Source organism: Balaenoptera borealis, assembly GCF_965194805.1.
Source record: "Balaenoptera borealis genome assembly, chromosome: X".
In the NCBI taxonomy this organism is placed as follows: domain Eukaryota; kingdom Metazoa; phylum Chordata; class Mammalia; order Artiodactyla; family Balaenopteridae; genus Balaenoptera; species Balaenoptera borealis.
Window position 1 is genome coordinate 127,271,680 of NC_138881.1, and position 16,668 is coordinate 127,288,347.

Consider the following 16,668-nt stretch of genomic DNA (forward strand, 5'->3'; position numbering starts at 1 on the left):
TGGGGTGCAGGAGAGGAGCCTGCAGCAGAGGTGGGGTGCAGGAAGGAACCTGCAGCAGAGCTGGGGTGCAGGAGAGGAAGCTTCAGAAGAGGTGGGGTGCAAGAGAGGAACCTGCAGCAGAGGTGGGGTGCAGGAGAGGAGCCTGCAGCAGAGGTGGGGTGCAGGAGAGGAGCCTGCAGCAGAGGTGGGGCGCAGGAGAGGAGCCTGCAGCAGAGGTGGGGCGCAGGAGAGGAGCCTGCAGCAGAGGTGGGGCGCAGGAGAGGAGCCTGCAGCAGAGGTGGGGCGCAGGAGAGGAGCCTGCAGCAGAGGTGGGGCGCAGGAGAGGAGCCTGCAGCAGAGGTGGGGCGCAGGAGAGGAGCCTGCAGCAGAGGTGGGGCGCAGGAGAGGAGCCTGCAGCAGAGGTGGGGCGCAGGAGAGGAGCCTGCAGCAGAGGTGGGGTGCAGGAGAGGAGCCTGCAGCAGAGGTGGGGTGCAGGAGAGGAGCCTGCAGCAGAGGTGGGGTGCAGGAGAGGAGCCTGCAGCAGAGGTGGGGTGCAGGAGAGGAGCCTGCAGCAGAGGTGGGGCGCAGGAGAGGAGCCTGCAGCAGAGGTGGGGCGCAGGAGAGGAGCCTGCAGCAGAGGTGGGGCGCAGGAGAGGAGCCTGCAGCAGAGGTGGGGCGCAGGAGAGGAGCCTGCAGCAGAGGTGGGGCGCAGGAGAGGAGCCTGCAGCAGAGGTGGGGTGCAGGAGAGGAGCCTGCAGCAGAGGTGGGGTGCAGGAGAGGAGCCTGCAGCAGAGGTGGGGTGCAGGAGAGGAGCCTGCAGCAGAGGTGGGGTGCAGGAGAGGAGCCTGCAGCAGAGGTGGGGTGCAGGAGAGGAGCCTGCAGCAGAGGTGGGGTGCAGGAGAGGAGCCTGCAGCAGAGGTGGGGCGCAGGAGAGGAACCTGCAGCAGGTCCAGGCTGTAGTGCAAGTAGCTGTGTGGACCATCTTATATGACAGACCCCATGGTGTCAGAGGTATCAGTAATGGGCAAGGATGCAGTGTCAAGTTCAAGGTCAGCCCCTGTAAGAGAATTGCCACTCAGTCCCCTGGGGTTCTGGAGGAGGGTCATGCCATCAGCATCAGAGATTATATGTCTTTCTAGAAATAGCCTCTGGTGTGTTTCTGGGCCCTGGTAGAGACGGATGCTTGACTATGGGACACCAACTGACTCTGTGTCTGGAACTTCTCATCATGAGCTGGGTCCTGTCAAGTCAAAATCAGATGGCCGATCAGCAACTCACTGTAGGATGGAAGTGGTGCATCTGGAATGCAGCCTGGGCAGGGACAGAGGTATAAGGTTTGTGAGCAGTAGCACAGGCCCTCATGTTACCCATCACAGTCATACCAGAGCTCCTCCCTCAGCTCACACTATGGCCACATGATCCCATACAGCCAGATGAAGAAGGAGGAGAAGGTCTAAGCTTGGCTTTTGGATGGATTTGCTTGGTCTTTGGGTACAAGTTGAAAATGGATGGCAATTACATTCAAGCCACACCTAGGGATGTCCCCGAAAGAAAAGGGGGAGGGAAGATCTAAACCCCTAAAATGGGTTAGGGTGGAGGTACAAGGGGTGTTTTTTGTTTTTCTTTTGTCTGTGTCCTGGTTTTATTGTTTTGCAGCAGAATGCCCAACATCGAACATAATTGCAACTATTTGGCTGTGCCAAAGATAATAATGCTTAAGTACAAATGGGAGACATGATTTTTTAAAATAAATATTTAAATAGAAGTTGGTCCTACGACCACCTGAAGTCTAGGTCTGGTCGGAGCTGCCTCACCTGTGGACCCGTGAAGACATCATGATTCCACTCCCTCCCTAATCAGTACATGGACACAGGGTGCCAATGGTCGTGATCACAATGAGCCTTTTGCCAGAGCCACCTCCACCTCTCCACAAACATGGTGAAATTTCTCGAAGATCAATGGTCCATAAAAGTTAAGTATTCTACGTGGTTCTCTTGGTCTGTGTGTCCAGCGGGGTGGGGCCTAGATGACCTCCTTCAGGTCATCATACAGGACCAGCATGAAGGCACCACCCATGAGGCAGAGGACGTTGGACAGGCGCCCTTGAAGAAGGCTTTGCCCCTTTCGTCTTTGAAGATCTTCTGCTAGCAGTTAAGGGCCCCCCTGTACATGATGTTGGCTCCTTTGTGCCCTGACTGCATCATCATCCGCCACCACTTGGTGCTGAAGGGGTAGGAGACCATGCTGGCCACCGCTGTCATGTTCTTAGAGTGAAGGAGCATGACTTTGGCGCTGTCGTACATGCCAAAGTAGGTGGCCTGGTAGATGATGCTCTGCACGGAGACGCTGAAGCCCTGGCACAGACCCCGGATGCCATCGGACCTGGTGATCTGCACCAGTCTCCTAATCCTTTGAACTCGATGTCAGATTTCCCGAAGTCAGCCGCCAGGTGGGTTCTGGTGAAATCCAGGGGGTAGACGAAGCAAGAGGGAGGTGGATCTGGCCACCCCACCAGAGGCCAGATTGCCAGCAAAATACTTCCAGAACTGCGTGTGCTTGTCCAAGGCCCCCAGGAAGCTCTGCTTATACTTATCCTTGAAGGCGGAGTTGAGGACCTGAGTGGGAAGTAGTGGATGACCCAGGTTGTCCGTCCAGAAGGACAGCACACCCTGCTCCTTGGGGATGCGCACGATGCAGTCCACGATGCCCTTGTACTGCTTGTCGGCTGCAATCTGCTTGCTGGTGTGCTGCAGCTGCACAGCAGTTTTACCCACTCCATCGGGGCCACAGCCATCTGGGAGATGGTGGCGGCAATGCCTCTGGCCAGGAGGTCCTTGGCAAAGGAGAGGGCCTGTTTCGTTGTGGTGGCAGAACGGGCAGCTCAGTGAGTGGAGAACAGAGCGGAGGCACAGAGAGCTGGAGGGTGGGCGCTGCCGGTCAGCCCTGTTGCCGCTGGGACCGAAAATGCAGGCCTGGCATCCCATACAAGATGGTGTACTGTCAGGGGATATACTTCAGAATGAAGGATGCGTCTGAGTGGGCGCATGAGCGTGGGATCCTCTGGTATCACACATTGCATCACCCAGAAGCTGCTAGCTTTGTAGCATGCCACAGTGTCCTGCTGAGGGTGCAGCTGAAGCACATGCTTAGAGGCGATACTCTGCAGTGACGGGGTGCCATCCTCCAGAATGCAATATATGCACTGTATCTGAGACCTCCACGTGGCACTGTGTTCCCAGTAGGAAGAATACGTGGGACTGGGAGCCAAGGGGTGGAAGCCAGAGTGGCCCCGCTTTCCATCTTTCCTAGTGACCTACTCAGGTGGACATTGTGTGTCACATCTCCTTAGCTCTGGACTTTGCAGGAGAGGATATTCTGGTCCCTAAAGACAGTGCACTCTCGCCAGGAGACACAGCCAGGGTCCTGTGGTGCTTGTAGATATGACTGCTGCCCGGCATTTTTTTGCTCCCTGTGTCCAGAGAGCAGCAGGCAGGAAGAGTCGCCATTTCAGCAGGGGTAAGCCACACTTATCAAGGAAGAGGCAGAACTGCTCTGACAGCTGCGGCAGGCAGCAATGTGTGCGCAACACAGGTGGTGTGCTTCGGTGACTTGGTGCTCATTTGCCCAGCTGTGCCTGTGAATGGCCAAGTGCAGCAGTTCTGCCCTGAGAAGGGTATGGATGCCAGGGACTAAGGCCTCAGGGATGAAGGAGAGTGACCAAGACTGCAGAGGTGATAGCAGAGGGTGAGGGAAGCCTAGAATGGGCGCTGGAGGAGGGAGGTAACGAGTAGCTGTCACAACTGCAAGACCAACTGCATCGATGGCGTTGTACTTCGTCCCACCAATTTCTCTCTTCTAAGTGGACACTCAAGAAGACAGGCACGTGGGAGCCACGGAGAAACTGCTCCCTGAACATGTGTCCCTGGAACAGTGGATCTGTGTGGCGCAAGGGGTGGACTGGGGCAGCTACGGAAGCTCACCACTTAGATGTCACTTTAAGAGAGGAGTTCAGTCCGCTGACAGCGTCCAGATGCAATGCTTTCAGGATCCACTGCAGCATTTGCACAGAGGTCACGCTATTCCCAGGCAGCACCCAGTCTACGACTTAGCACAGCAGGGCTACCAGAATCATTTCTGCTCAGTGTGGGACTCCTCAATGGGCCGTCTTTGCACCAGAGCTCCCAGTGGGCTGGCCAAGACTTTCTCAAAGCTGCACCATCGTCTAAGGCGCTCCCTTCCAGCCCTTCTTCTATCTCCCTCTCCTTCCACAGGTGTCGTACATTCACTGTGGTCTGAAGGCTCTTCCTGCCTACCCCCCTTTATCTTTCTCAATAAATCTTTTGCACTTTCTAACTCCATCTTGGCTTCCTGGAGGACCTGAACTGACACATTTCATTTGAGGCAAGAGAGTACTCCGTCTCTTCTTCCATGGCAAAGGTAGGAGAAAAGCCAAAACGCTCTTTCCTCCTAAAAATTTCCTTTAAAAATTACCTTCGAAATATTTTCTCTTCTCTTAAATAGCATTGATGGGATGGTGCTTGCTGCAGTGGCCTTACCATATTTTAGTAAATTCAGCACCGTAGGGGGTTTGTTTGAGGGATTTGGGAGCTGATCACACGCAACGAGCTTTATTGGGTTGCATGTGCTCCGTAGCACGAGACCATCCAGAGGCTTATGGGTGGGCTAAGGAAACACCACCCAGAAGGAGAGGAGGGTAAGGTAACTGTTAAGGGAGAGGGAATCAGAGAGGAGGCTTAAATGTCTTGGTGATGGCACTCAGCAGCATGGCAGGGAGTCTCTAGGTCAGAGAATTCTGAAGGGCAGCAGTGGCTTGGCGTCTTATCCATGGCCAGCGGATGTGGGGTAAGGTGTCCTGGGAATTGCAAGGCAGGCAGGCCCTAATTGACTAATAATCTGCTGGTCTGGGCTATTTTAAAAATAATTTAATGTGTAAAAACTGGAGTTTGGCACCAGTGGGATTTTGAGCTAATGAATCTCAGCCTGCAACGAAGAAATAGAAAAGCGAGGGGCCAATACACAGAGGCCATCTGAGGCTGATTTATATAACAAGCATTTTGATGTATTTCTGTTGAGAACGGAGACCGCGCAGGGACTGAGCACCTCCTGTCCTCAGGTTTGGGCTAAAACCCTGAGGAGACAGGCAACATTCCATTTAACATCCTGTTACATATTTAACAAATATGTACTCAACACATATGCATATAGCTATGTTCTGCCACGCATTGCCCCAGGTGCCAGAGCTACAATGGATAGCGAAACCACTCACGGTTCCTGCCATCATGGAGCTTTGAATTGCGGGAGGAATTGCACAAGTACATATGTAATCATCATGTTAAGTGCCTGAGAAAGGCAGGTACTACAAGACTGCTACAAGAGTGTGTTAGAGAGGAACTTAAGTTAGATGGAGGCAGGAGTGCCAGTTGAGGTGCCCTTGGTGAAGGGACATGAATGCTGAGACCTGAAGGATGAGTAGGAGTTGGCCAGGCAAAGAGTGAGGGAGGTTGTGCTCAGGCAAAAAGAACAGAGCATGCAGTGGGCACAAAAGTGACCTCTACCTCAGCCACCCACTTCTGCTGTCACTTTCCAGGCTTTGTCATCTCATGTAACTGCCCCCACCTTGATAATCAGTGATTCAAGCTTCCCACTCTGATTACAGACTCCCCCGCTGTGGTCTTCTTCCAACCTCTTCAGGGCCTTCAGGCATTGCCTTTCTCTGTCTCTCCCTATCTGTCAGCCATCTCCTTTTTCACTTAATCTTTATTTAAATGACTTTACTCAGGTATAATTAAAATGCACATATTTAAAGTGTACAGTTTGATAAAGCTTTCTCATACCCCTTTGAAGTCCCTCCCTCCTGTATCCTGCAACCTTGCTAAACTCACTTATTACTTCTAGCAGCTTTTTCTTGGTAGATTCTATGAGATTTTTCTACATAGAAAATGTTGCCTTCAGATAACAGCAGTTTGACTTCTTTTCTAATAATGAATACCTTTTACTTCTTTTTCTTAACATGAGACAGAACTCTTCTCTGTCTTAGAAAGGCTTTTTGCTTAGCTCCTTAGCTTCTGACTCAGTCCTCTACCTCTTCTTTGTCATTGCAACCTTGGCTCCTTAAGTCTCCAATTTTGTGTCTCCAGGCCTGTGAGACCACTGAAAGCTGTGCTGGTTTTTTGGTCCCCAGATATATCCATCTACCTGGATGAAGCCTGGATTCTCAGCCTCCTTCACTGCCCTAGAACTGGCAAATGTCCCCAGAGGAGAAGAAGCTGCAAAATATCAGTGTACCTTTCCATGGTTCTCCTTTCTCCTGCACGTTGGCCCCTTAAGTTCTGATCACTTCGGTAGGTCTCCAGTGGTTTAAACTGATCTTTTTCGTCATATTTTTAAAAATTGTTTTTGCTATTTAGAATGTTATTATTATTAAATATTGCATATATACAAAAGAAAGATAATGTATCGTGTACATTAACAGTCCAAGGAATAGTAGAAAACCAAACGCCCATGAGTCTGTAACAGAGGAGAACAAACCTAACTCCATATTCGATCTATTCCTTTAGCTCTAATCTCTGTGCTTAGTCATGCTGGCTCTGAACCTTTGTCTCTTCAATCAGTAAAAGAACATTGCCCATAGCCTGAAATATACAATAGTCTTTTCTCAAGGCTCTGCCTCCCAGGCTTAACCTTTAAAGCCATAACACCTTCATTCATTTAGACATAAAAAGTTATAGAACAGAAAATCACATTTGTCTTATTGAAGGTTTACAGGAACTCCGTGACCTGACCTACCTGGACGCCTACAAGGACAAGGGACTATCACATCCTCTCTGGGGTCTGGCCAGCACCAAGAGGTCTGCAACAACCAGCCACACCCTCTCCCCTTTTAGTATAAAAGAAGCCTGAATTCTACCTTGGGGAAAATGGTTCTTTGGGATATGAATCTGCGATCTTCCCAGTCTGCTGGCTTTCTGAATAAAGTCGCTGTTCCTTGCCTCAACACCTTGTGTCTCCATTTAGTGGCCTGTCATGTGCCGAATGGTATGAGCTTGGACTCGGTAACAAATCCACCATGAAGGTAAGCTTTAGGTACAGAGCCCCCCGACCCTCCTCACTTATATTCAGCCCTAGTCCACCCTCGTGCCACTATTCTACATTATTGTTATTTTAAAAATTCATTTAAAATGAGATATAATTGACGTATGACTGTGGAAGTTTAAGGCGTACAGTGCGTTGACTTCATACATTTATATGTTGCAATGTGTTACCACCTTAGGGTTAGCTAACATGTCTGTCACATCACATAATTTTATTTATTTATTTATTTATTTATTTTTGGCTGTGTTGGGTCCCCGTTTCTGTGCGAGGGCTTTCTCTAGTTGCGGCAAGCGGGGGCCACTCCTCATCGCGGTGCGCGGGCCTCTCACTGTCGCGGCCTCTCTTGTTGCGGAGCACAGGCTCCAGTCGCGCAGGCTCAGTAGTTGTGGCTCACGGGGCCCAGTTGCTCCGCGGCATGTGGGATCTTCCCAGACCAGGGCTCGAACCCGTGTCTCCTGCACTGGCAGGCAGATTCTCAACCACTGCGCCACCAGGGAAGCCCACATCACATAATTATCATTTATTTTTTGTGGTGGGGACACGTGTCATGTTTTAATGGGATTTTCCTGTTGTTCTCTATAGGAGCATTTGTCTGCCAAAAACTACCCTGTCATACCCATAAGCAGAAGTCAAATCAATAAAATCATGACCCCTTCAATGTTTCTCAAATTTTACCACCTGTTCTCATCTCTTCTACCACCATGTAGTCCAAATTAAGACCATATATCCCCTATATTAGTCCAACAGCCTCCTAAGTTGATCTTGTATCCACTTTGCCTCCTTCTTATGCGTTCCTCATGTAGCAGCCAGAATTATTTTTAAAAAACAAATCATATTATGTTACTTCCATGCTCAAAACCCTTCAGTTGCTTCCTACTGCTTTCTTACCATAAAATGAAAAACATCTTTAATCACAATAAATGGCATTTGCTGAGTTGTGATCATGCTCAATGTACCAGGCACAGTATCGTTTGATTTTCAGAGTAATGCAAATGATTATTTCCATTATTTCCCTTGTTTATACCAATGAGTAAGTGGAAATCTATAAAGTTGAATTGGATTGGTTAAGGACACAGTTAGAAGCGGTGAAGCTGGAATTCCAAGCCAGGCCTTTTCAGCTCCAATGTACGTGTTTGAAACAGTTGTATAGATATAGATATATAGACACCTGACTTCTTCAGGGCAGGCAGGTAGGCTGGAGACCCAGGGAAGAGTTAATGTTACAGCTTGAGTCCGAACGCAGTCTGGAGGCAGAATTTCTTCCTCGTGGAGGGACTTCAGTCTTTTCTCTTAAGACCTTCAACTCTTTGGATGCAGTGCACTCAGATTATGGAAAATAATCAGCTTTATTTATAGTCCACTGATTCAAATGTTAATCACATCTAAAACTACCTTCACAGCAACATCTAGAGACATGTTTAACCAAGCAACTGGGCAGTACAGCCCAGCCAAGTTGACACATAAAATCAACCACCATACTCCCTGACTATATTTTCATTGTAAAGAATTCAAACAATGGGAAGTGTAGAGAAGAAATACCGAGAGTCACACTCCCACCTCTGTCCCCTACCCTCCACAGAGATGAACACTGTCAACCTCTCAGTGAACATCCTTCCAGAGCTCTGCCTATTCCTTTAACATTCATACATATAGACATATATATATAATATATATATATATATATAATATATATATATATATATTATATATATATAATTTGGTTTATTTTATTTAAATGGGGTCATTCTATAAGTATTGTTTGTGTCTTGTTTTCCCTCTTGATTGGTAAGTCACATATATTTATCTTTTATTTTTTTACTTGGACAAAACATTTATTCAGTGCTTACAATATTAGGTGATACAATTGAGTAAAAAGCAAAAGTCCATCTTTGACCCCCTTCCTGAACCTCGCCCTCTTCCTCAAAGGTAAACACTGTTATCGTTTGGTGTGTCCACATGCAAACTTTGGACACAATATTACACACGGAGCTGAAGATGACAGAGTGTGACTCTGCATCCCCTTCATGTGCTCTATTCTTCTCCATCCTTACCCCTGCATAATTTATGTCAAGAATGGCATGTTATGACATTGATATTATGTCATGAGACAAAGTCTATATTAATAAGAGAGAAGCTTGTTTGTCTTGCAAGTGTGACACTATGAAGCATATGAGAAGCTTAAGACTATTCCTATGGAGGACTGTCAGTGACTGATGGCTGTAAGAATCACCCTTTCCTTTCAAACCTGGGGCCAGAAGCTATTAGCTCCCAGGTTGGGGGATGGGTATATAAAGGTCAAGAATAATTTTTCAACCAGAAAGCCAAGACTTTGTTTTACTGTGTGGATTTATCACACAATTATCTGCAGGAACTTTCCAACGGAAGATATCAGGGGAAGGGAGGATTTTGAGATGGGGAGCTTATCCTGGGTTATCAGGATGGGCCTTCAATCCAATCACAACTGTCCTTATAAGACAGAAGCAGAGGAGATCTCTTCTCTCTCTCTCTCTCTCTCTCTCTCTCTCTCTCTCTCTCTCTCACACACACACACACACACACACACACACACACACACACACATATACATACAGAGGAGGAGAAGGTGTTGTGAAGGAGCACAAAGAGATTGGAAGATGCTGACCTTGAAGGCGGACCTTGAAGTGATGCAGACACAAGGCAAGGAATGCTGGCAGCCAACAGAAGCTGGAAGAGGCAAAGAAGAATTCTACTCTAGAGCCTCCAGAGGTAGCTCAGCCCTGTCAACCTTGGATTCAGCTCAGTGATAATAATTTTGAATTTCTGGCCTCCAGAACTGTGATAGAATAAATTTCTGTTGCTTTATACCACCCAGTTTGTGGTAATTCATTAGAGCAGCCATAGAAAACTCATACAGGGCCAAGTCTAACTGTTCAAGTGTCAGCCACAACTTCCATACACACCTAGTGTGTCAGTGCTAAATGTCAGATGGTCACAGAGGAGGAGGAGCTTTGGAAAGGCAATTGCCAACATGCTTGGATCCACAGGCTCCAGGGGTAGGAACAATGCATAAAGATTTTGACCTTGGGGATCTCCCTGAGACTGAGGAATGGGAAGAGAAGTTAAAGGGGAATCTGAGGACTTGGATCAATGTTTACTCCCCTGTGAGTGGTTTGTGAGGTAGACAAAGGAAGGCAACAGTAAATAGAGTTACAGGGCCCTCATTCTTTAAGCGAGCACTCTAGGGGAGAGGCTTGGTCAGAGGCCAGTGATTCGAGGGACCATATTAATAAATTCTTAATTAATTAGTGGCACTTTGGCAGAATCTTGAAGCTGTAATGAATCTGCCATCACCATGGTGCACAAGAAATCTAGGGGACGTGGGATGACTATGCATGGCAGGATGCTGGGAAAATGGAGACAGAGACTGACTGGAGATCAAGATGCCCTAGACCAGCTCAGAGGCCACCTATGGTTGTATGTAAGGCTCAGGGGAAAGGGGGAAGACATAGAAACAGTCACTGCTATTCGTACTCTGTTTAATGCCCTTTAAATCAATCTTGGGAACTTTAAAGGAACCAGTTAATAATAATAACTTTAGAAAGACAAATGGCCAAGATTCCTCTGAATGAATATTCCCTTGTTAGTTTTGGATTTGACAAAGTAACTTTCCCCAAACCTTTAAACGTTGGCCACAAAACTAATCAAACACTCCTAAGCATTTAAGGAAAATTACCTGTATATCGGACTGTCTTTACTGTTTCAAATACCCTTAAAAGCCTGGAGGAGAGAAGCTTTACCTGTCAGGCTCACAGAGACAGGGGGCTAGATTCCAAGTCTGTGACCGCACTAGGACCTCCCACCAGCAGAGGGCAGTGGTCCAGACAGCGCGGCCTCTTGACTGGCCGAGGGAGGAAGGCTCTGAGAAGTGATGCGGGTGCCGCTAAGCCCGCTGCAGCCCCTCACAAGCCTGAACGGCTCAGGAAGCGCTTTCCCCACAGGATGCTGGGGAACAGAAGGTGTTTCTCCTCGATTCCTGCAGGGAATACGTGTGCGCGGTACACATACCGTCCAAACGGGGGCGGCTCACAACCCGTCCGGATGTCCCAACCAGAGTTAAAGTGGGCTTGCCGAGGCAGCTCTGGGGAGTTGCTCCGGGCGGCGATGGATTCAGCCAGGTTATAACGCTCTGGCACGGCTTTTTCCCATTGAGAACACTCAGGGAGGAAGACAAGATCCGATGGAGCACTGCGGCTGGAGAGGCGTGGAGGCGGGAGGAGCGGAGACACCCAGTACAGGGAGCCCTCCACATCCCAAAGGAAGAAGTTGCATTCCTTTTTTCCTTTGTTTCTCTTTTGGGAAATCCTGTTAGTGCTCTTTTCCTCACGGTTTCCACTTCTTTGTCTTCCTGGGAGAGTTACTCAGTGTTAACTTTCAGCTCTCTAATTTGGTCATCAACGGTGTCATTCCTTCTATCGGAATATTTTATTTTATTTTATTTTATATTTTTGGCTGCATTGGGTCTTCATTGCTGCGCTGGACTTCCTCTAGTTGCCACTAGAGGGGGCTACTCTTCCTTGCGGTGCGCGGGCTTCTCGTTGCAGTGGCTTCTCTTGTTGTGGAGCGCGGGCTCTAGGCGCTCAGGCTTCAGTAGTTGCAACACGCAGGCTCAGTAGTTATGGCACGCGGGCCCTAGAGCATGCAGGCCTCAGTAGTTGCGGTGTGCAGACCCTAGAGTACGCAGGCTTAAGTAGTTGTGGCGCGCAGGCTCAGTAGTTATGGCACACGGGCTTAGTTGCTCCGCAGCATGTGGGATCTTCCTGGACCAGGGATTGAACCCGTGTCCCCTGCATTGGGAGGCGTATTCTTAACCACTGAGCCACCAGGGAACCAGAATATTTTCTTAATTCAGGCAACAGAATTTTTAAATTTCAAGAATTCCCATGACTTCTTTTCAAATTAGCCTCTAGTATTCTCCAGGTTAGTTAGTTAGCTATGTCCCTAGTCTGTTGTTAGTGGCAACAAAGACACTGCTCCCAGAAGGCTTCTGGAGTGAGCATTGACCTTGGCAGCAACCTAGAGGAGACTCCCTGATTTGACATTGCAACCCGTGCAGGGATAGGGCACTGAAGCTGTCACTGCAGAGAATGGACAGCTAATGGTGTTGGTGCGTTTAAGATTTTAGTTCTTTGACTAGCCTGTCCAGGGCCTAGAAGCTGTCTGGGCTGGCTACCTATTAGCTTCAAGGGCCCAAATACCTGTGGCCATAGAACCTCAATACTTAATTTGCAAAGTGAACAAACATGCTCAAAGTGAAATCTTTTGGAGGCCAACTAGGTCTGGCATTTTCAGACTTGGCTGAGGAAATACTGTTTTTGGCAAAGGCCACCCACACCCTGAGGAATTCTTGAACCACCATTCAGTCACCCAGGGAAATTCCTCCTATGCTTCCAGTTGTCCCTTAGCGTCTCCTTTCCTCCTCATGTCCTTGGGGCTGAGGTTTTGGATGTAATCAGTGCATGTTCCTTATTAGGGGAAGGACACTGAAGACTCCCTTTATGGAATATTGGTTATGAAAGCTATTTTCATTTTCTTTAAGAGATACTGATTTAAGTTTAAGCTGTCGCTGAAGTCTGGACTTTAAGATTTGTGACTCATTTCTTTACAGAAGTGAGCGAAACTTTTTGTATACCGCTCCCCAGCCTCTCTGAGATCCGGATGTGAGGAAGTACTGCAAGCGCTCATCGCGCCCTATGGCCTCCAGTGCAACCTGGAGCTTCTCGATGCCTCATGCAGTGGGCCAGAGCCCCTCCCTGGACCCCCACAAATTCATCTGTCATGGCCAACAGCCTCCACCAGATCACAGCAGCCCCAGCGCCTGCCCCTCTCAGCACCACTTACGCCCCTCGTGGCCAGGCAGCTCCTCCCCGCCCTGCCCCCGACTACATCCCCCCCATAAACCCTCCCCCAGCAACCAGCTGGTGGCACTCGTCTCTGGGCCCTGCAAGCCGGGCGCCCCCCATGCTTAGAGATCAGACTGCCTCTCTCACCTCCCCACACCGGGGAGTCCTCCCCCGAGCACCCTCAGAGCCAGGGGCTCTCGCCTCTCGCACCCCAGACGCAGAGCCCACCCGTCTTGCCCCCGCCCACCCGGGAGCCGGAGCCCCCTTCCTGCCACGAGTGTCCTCCCCCCCACCCCACCCCCCGCCCCGGTGGGAGCTCCCATAACGCCTACCGTGCCCGCGCCCGGGAGTCCTCCCCATCGACCCGCGCCTGCGCCAGGAGTAGCTCCGCCTTCCTCCCGCCACACGCAGCAGCCGTTAGCCCTCGCCTCGTGTCTCGGCCCGGGGAGGGGGCCCGAGAGTCCTCCCCATCGACCCGCGCCTCCGCCAGGAGTAGCTCCGCCTTCCTCCCGCCACACGCAGCAGCCGTTAGCCCTCGCCTCGTGTCTCGGCCCGGGGAGGGGGCCCGAGAGTCCTCCCCATCGACCCGCGCCTGCGCCAGGAGTAGCTCTGCCTTCCTCCCGCCACACGCAGCAGCCGTTAGCCCTCACCTCGTGTCTCGGCCCGGGGAGGGGGAGTGGCCCGCCCGTCGCGTCCTCCCCACCCCCGCAGCCAGTCGTCCTCTCCTCTGGCCCCCAAAGCCGGCCCCACCCGCCCAGGAGGAAGCCCTCCACTCAGGGCCCCCCCCACGATTAGCCATTACCCCACCCTCTGCACCCCGACTCCAGAACGCTCCCCACCAGCCACCCCGGCAGCCAACGGTCCTCCCCTCGGACTCGCACACTGGGGGACCCTTCCCTCAGCCCCCCTTCAGCCCGCTGCCCTCCGCCGCCCCTCCCCCACTCCCCATCGAGCAGCCCGTACCCCTCTCCCCACCCCCACTCCTTCCCAGCGCCCCCGGTACCTGCGGAGTCCAGCAGCCGGCAAAGCCCCCGCCTGTCTCCTGACTTTCTCTGACTCTGTGGATGACGCCAGAGTCCCGCTCAGAAGGGGCTGAAGAGCTCGTCTCAGCACTGCAGCCAGGAACTGTGCAGCCCACTGTCCCAGGCACTCTGTGCGAACGCCACGTGGGTTTCCGGGTGCTCCCGGAAGCCCGAGGAAGATGAGGGAGAAAGTTCTAGACGTCTCCTTACACAGAAAGTGGTTGGATCAGAAGAGCACGTGAGGAGGCGCTTTGCTACGGAAGCTGCAGTAGCCACGCGCACTGAGGGCGTGAGGTCCCAAGGCTTGGCGCCTCCGGAAGCAAAAGACACGCCCATTGGCCTTCCACCAATAGGAAGGCCTCCCTGCAAGGCTGCGGAGTGGGAGGAGCAAACTTGGAGATGCAGAGCCCATGGTGGCAAATACGTCAATTTGTCTTTACAGGTGGGTTTCTACTGTGATTGACAACGTCAGAAACCTATTGTTTTTCCTTTTTCTTTTTTTTTAATTTTTGAATTTTATTTTATTTATTTTTTTATACAGCAGGTTCTTATTAGTTATCCATTTTATACATATTAGTGTACATATGTCAATCCCAACCTCTCAGTTCATCACAGCACCGCCCCCACCACTTTCCCACCTGGGTGTCCATACGTTTGTGCTGTACATCTGTGTCTCTATTTCTGTCCTGCAAACCGGTTCATCTGTACCATTTTTCTAGGTTCCACATATGTGCATTAATATACGATATTTGTTTCTCTCTTTCTGACTTCCTTCACTCTGTATGACAGTCTCTAGATCCATCCACGTCTGTACAAATGACCCAATTTCATTCCTTTGTACCGCTCAGTAATAAATAGTAATAAAGCTCTTCTTTATATGGACTGATTTCTTGTCTAGTTGTATCAACTAGCCATCTTCTCACATGGCAGAAGAGGATGAGGCAGCTGTCTGGGGTCTCTTTTATAAGGGCAATAATCTCATTCATGACGGCTCCCCCCTCATGAGCTAATCACTTCCCAGGGCCCCACCTCCAAATCCCATCCCTTTGGGGGTTAGAATTTAACAGGTGAATGAGGGGGAGAGGTTTACAAATATTCAGTCCATAGCACTGTCTGTCCATCTATCTTTGCTCCTATGTTCCCTTTTTCCTGTCTGAAATAATCAACTTTTTCAGTTACATTTTAACTTATCTACTGCCTTTTTAGGCAATTATCACTTTTCGCTAAAACTTTACAACTCACCTATGAAATGGAAGAGAAACCCTCACCATGTCTGCGTCTGCAAAGTGCCTACCCTCCCCTCTCACTGGAGAGGTGTCCCATGGGTGCTGAGCAGGAATCTGACTCTGGACCCCCACCTTCACCCCCAGCAGCCCTTTCCCTCCATTGCCCACAGCAGAGGCCAGACTCAGCTGAAACTTTCAGGGAAATTTATTAAACAAAAACATTGACCGAAACCATTGAACAGAGGGCATGATAACACAGAGAGGAACTTCTAACGGCCACTGGACCCCACGGGTCCCAGCCCCCCCCCAGGGTCCCCAACAATGTGCCTCTGCTACACCCCACCCGGCGGCCCTCCATCCCCCCACAGTCTCCCTTCCTGAGGGCCCCACGGGTGGCCTCTAGCCAGGACGATGGGTGCTGGCAATGCCTGCTCCCTGCAGGGAAGCCCCTCCCCCTCTGGCCCACATGCCCGGGGCCTGGCCCTGCCCTATGGTGGGCACAGGACAGTCCCACAGCAGGGCACGCACCACTGAGCCGACGACGTGGTGTCCCTAGGAACAACCGGGTGGGCATTAATTGTACTGCTAATTACTTTCACCTTTCCAAGTAAATTCCTATTGCAGTGCTGTGTCATCTAGGTTGGGATCACAAACTATGAGGGAATGTTTCCAAATTGATTTTACAAATACCAAAATTCAGCCTTGTATCAGAGAAGTACAAATATATGTGATCAATACCATTCACAAACTTAGAAACTGAAGCTTATTAAATATTATGATTACTATACAGAAATCAGTTGCATTTGTATACACTAACAACAAAGTATCAGAAAGAGAAATTAAGGAAACTATCTCATTTACCATTGCATCAAAAGGATAGAATACCTAGGAATAAACCTACCTAAGGAGGCAAAAGACCTGTACACTGAAAACTATGACAGTAATGAAAGAAACTGAAGACAACACAAACAGATGGAAAGATAACATTGCATTCTTGAATTAGAAGCATCAGTATTGTTAAAATGACCATACTACTCAAGTCAACCTACAGAACTGCAATCAATGCAATTCCTATGAAAATACCCTTGGCATTTTTCAGAGAACTTGAACAAATAATTTAAAATTTTCTACAGAAACACAAAAGACTCTGAAGAGCCAAAACAATCTTGAGAAAGAACAACAGAGCTGGAGGAATCATGCTCCCTGACTTCACACTACAGTATAAAGCTACAGTAATCAAAACAGTATGGTACTGGCACAGAAACAGACAAATAGATCAATGGAACAGGATAGAAAGCAAAGAAATAAACGCACGCACCTATGGTCAATTAATCTACAACAAAGGAGGCAGGAATACAGTATACACTGGAGAAAAGACAGTCTCTTCAATAAGTGGTGCTGAGAGAACTGAACAGCTACATGTAAAAGAATGAAATTAGACCATTGTCT

The 16,668-nt window shown here is 49.6% G+C and overlaps 1 protein-coding gene and 1 pseudogene across 5 annotated transcripts in view; one reads left to right on the forward strand and one right to left on the reverse strand.

Moving 5' to 3' along the window:
- On the reverse strand, positions 1-3,437 carry LOC309620973 (ADP/ATP translocase 3 pseudogene; annotated as a pseudogene). Its single transcript, XR_014249914.1, has 3 exons — positions 3,377-3,437; positions 918-2,859; positions 1-80 (listed from the first exon to the last, which is right to left on the reverse strand). The product of XR_014249914.1 is annotated as an ADP/ATP translocase 3 pseudogene (transcript).
- A 5,364-nt stretch (positions 3,438-8,801) lies between these two features.
- The window catches only part of LOC309620207 (melanoma-associated antigen 10-like), a 58,182-nt gene continuing 50,315 nt past the window's right edge, over positions 8,802-16,668 (forward strand). Inside the window, exons 1-2 of one of the 4 annotated variants that reach the window (XR_014239453.1) lie at positions 11,300-12,235; positions 12,737-13,083. Coding sequence is in view for 2 of the 4 variants with exons in the window: in XM_082376263.1 (XP_082232389.1) it covers positions 11,309-11,435 (127 nt within the window). In the remaining 2 variants the exon portion in view is untranslated. Of the gene's footprint in view, positions 12,236-12,736; positions 13,084-16,668 lie in introns of those variants that run through there. The other 3 variants (XM_082376263.1, XM_082376264.1, XM_082376266.1) reach the window with 3 other exon arrangements.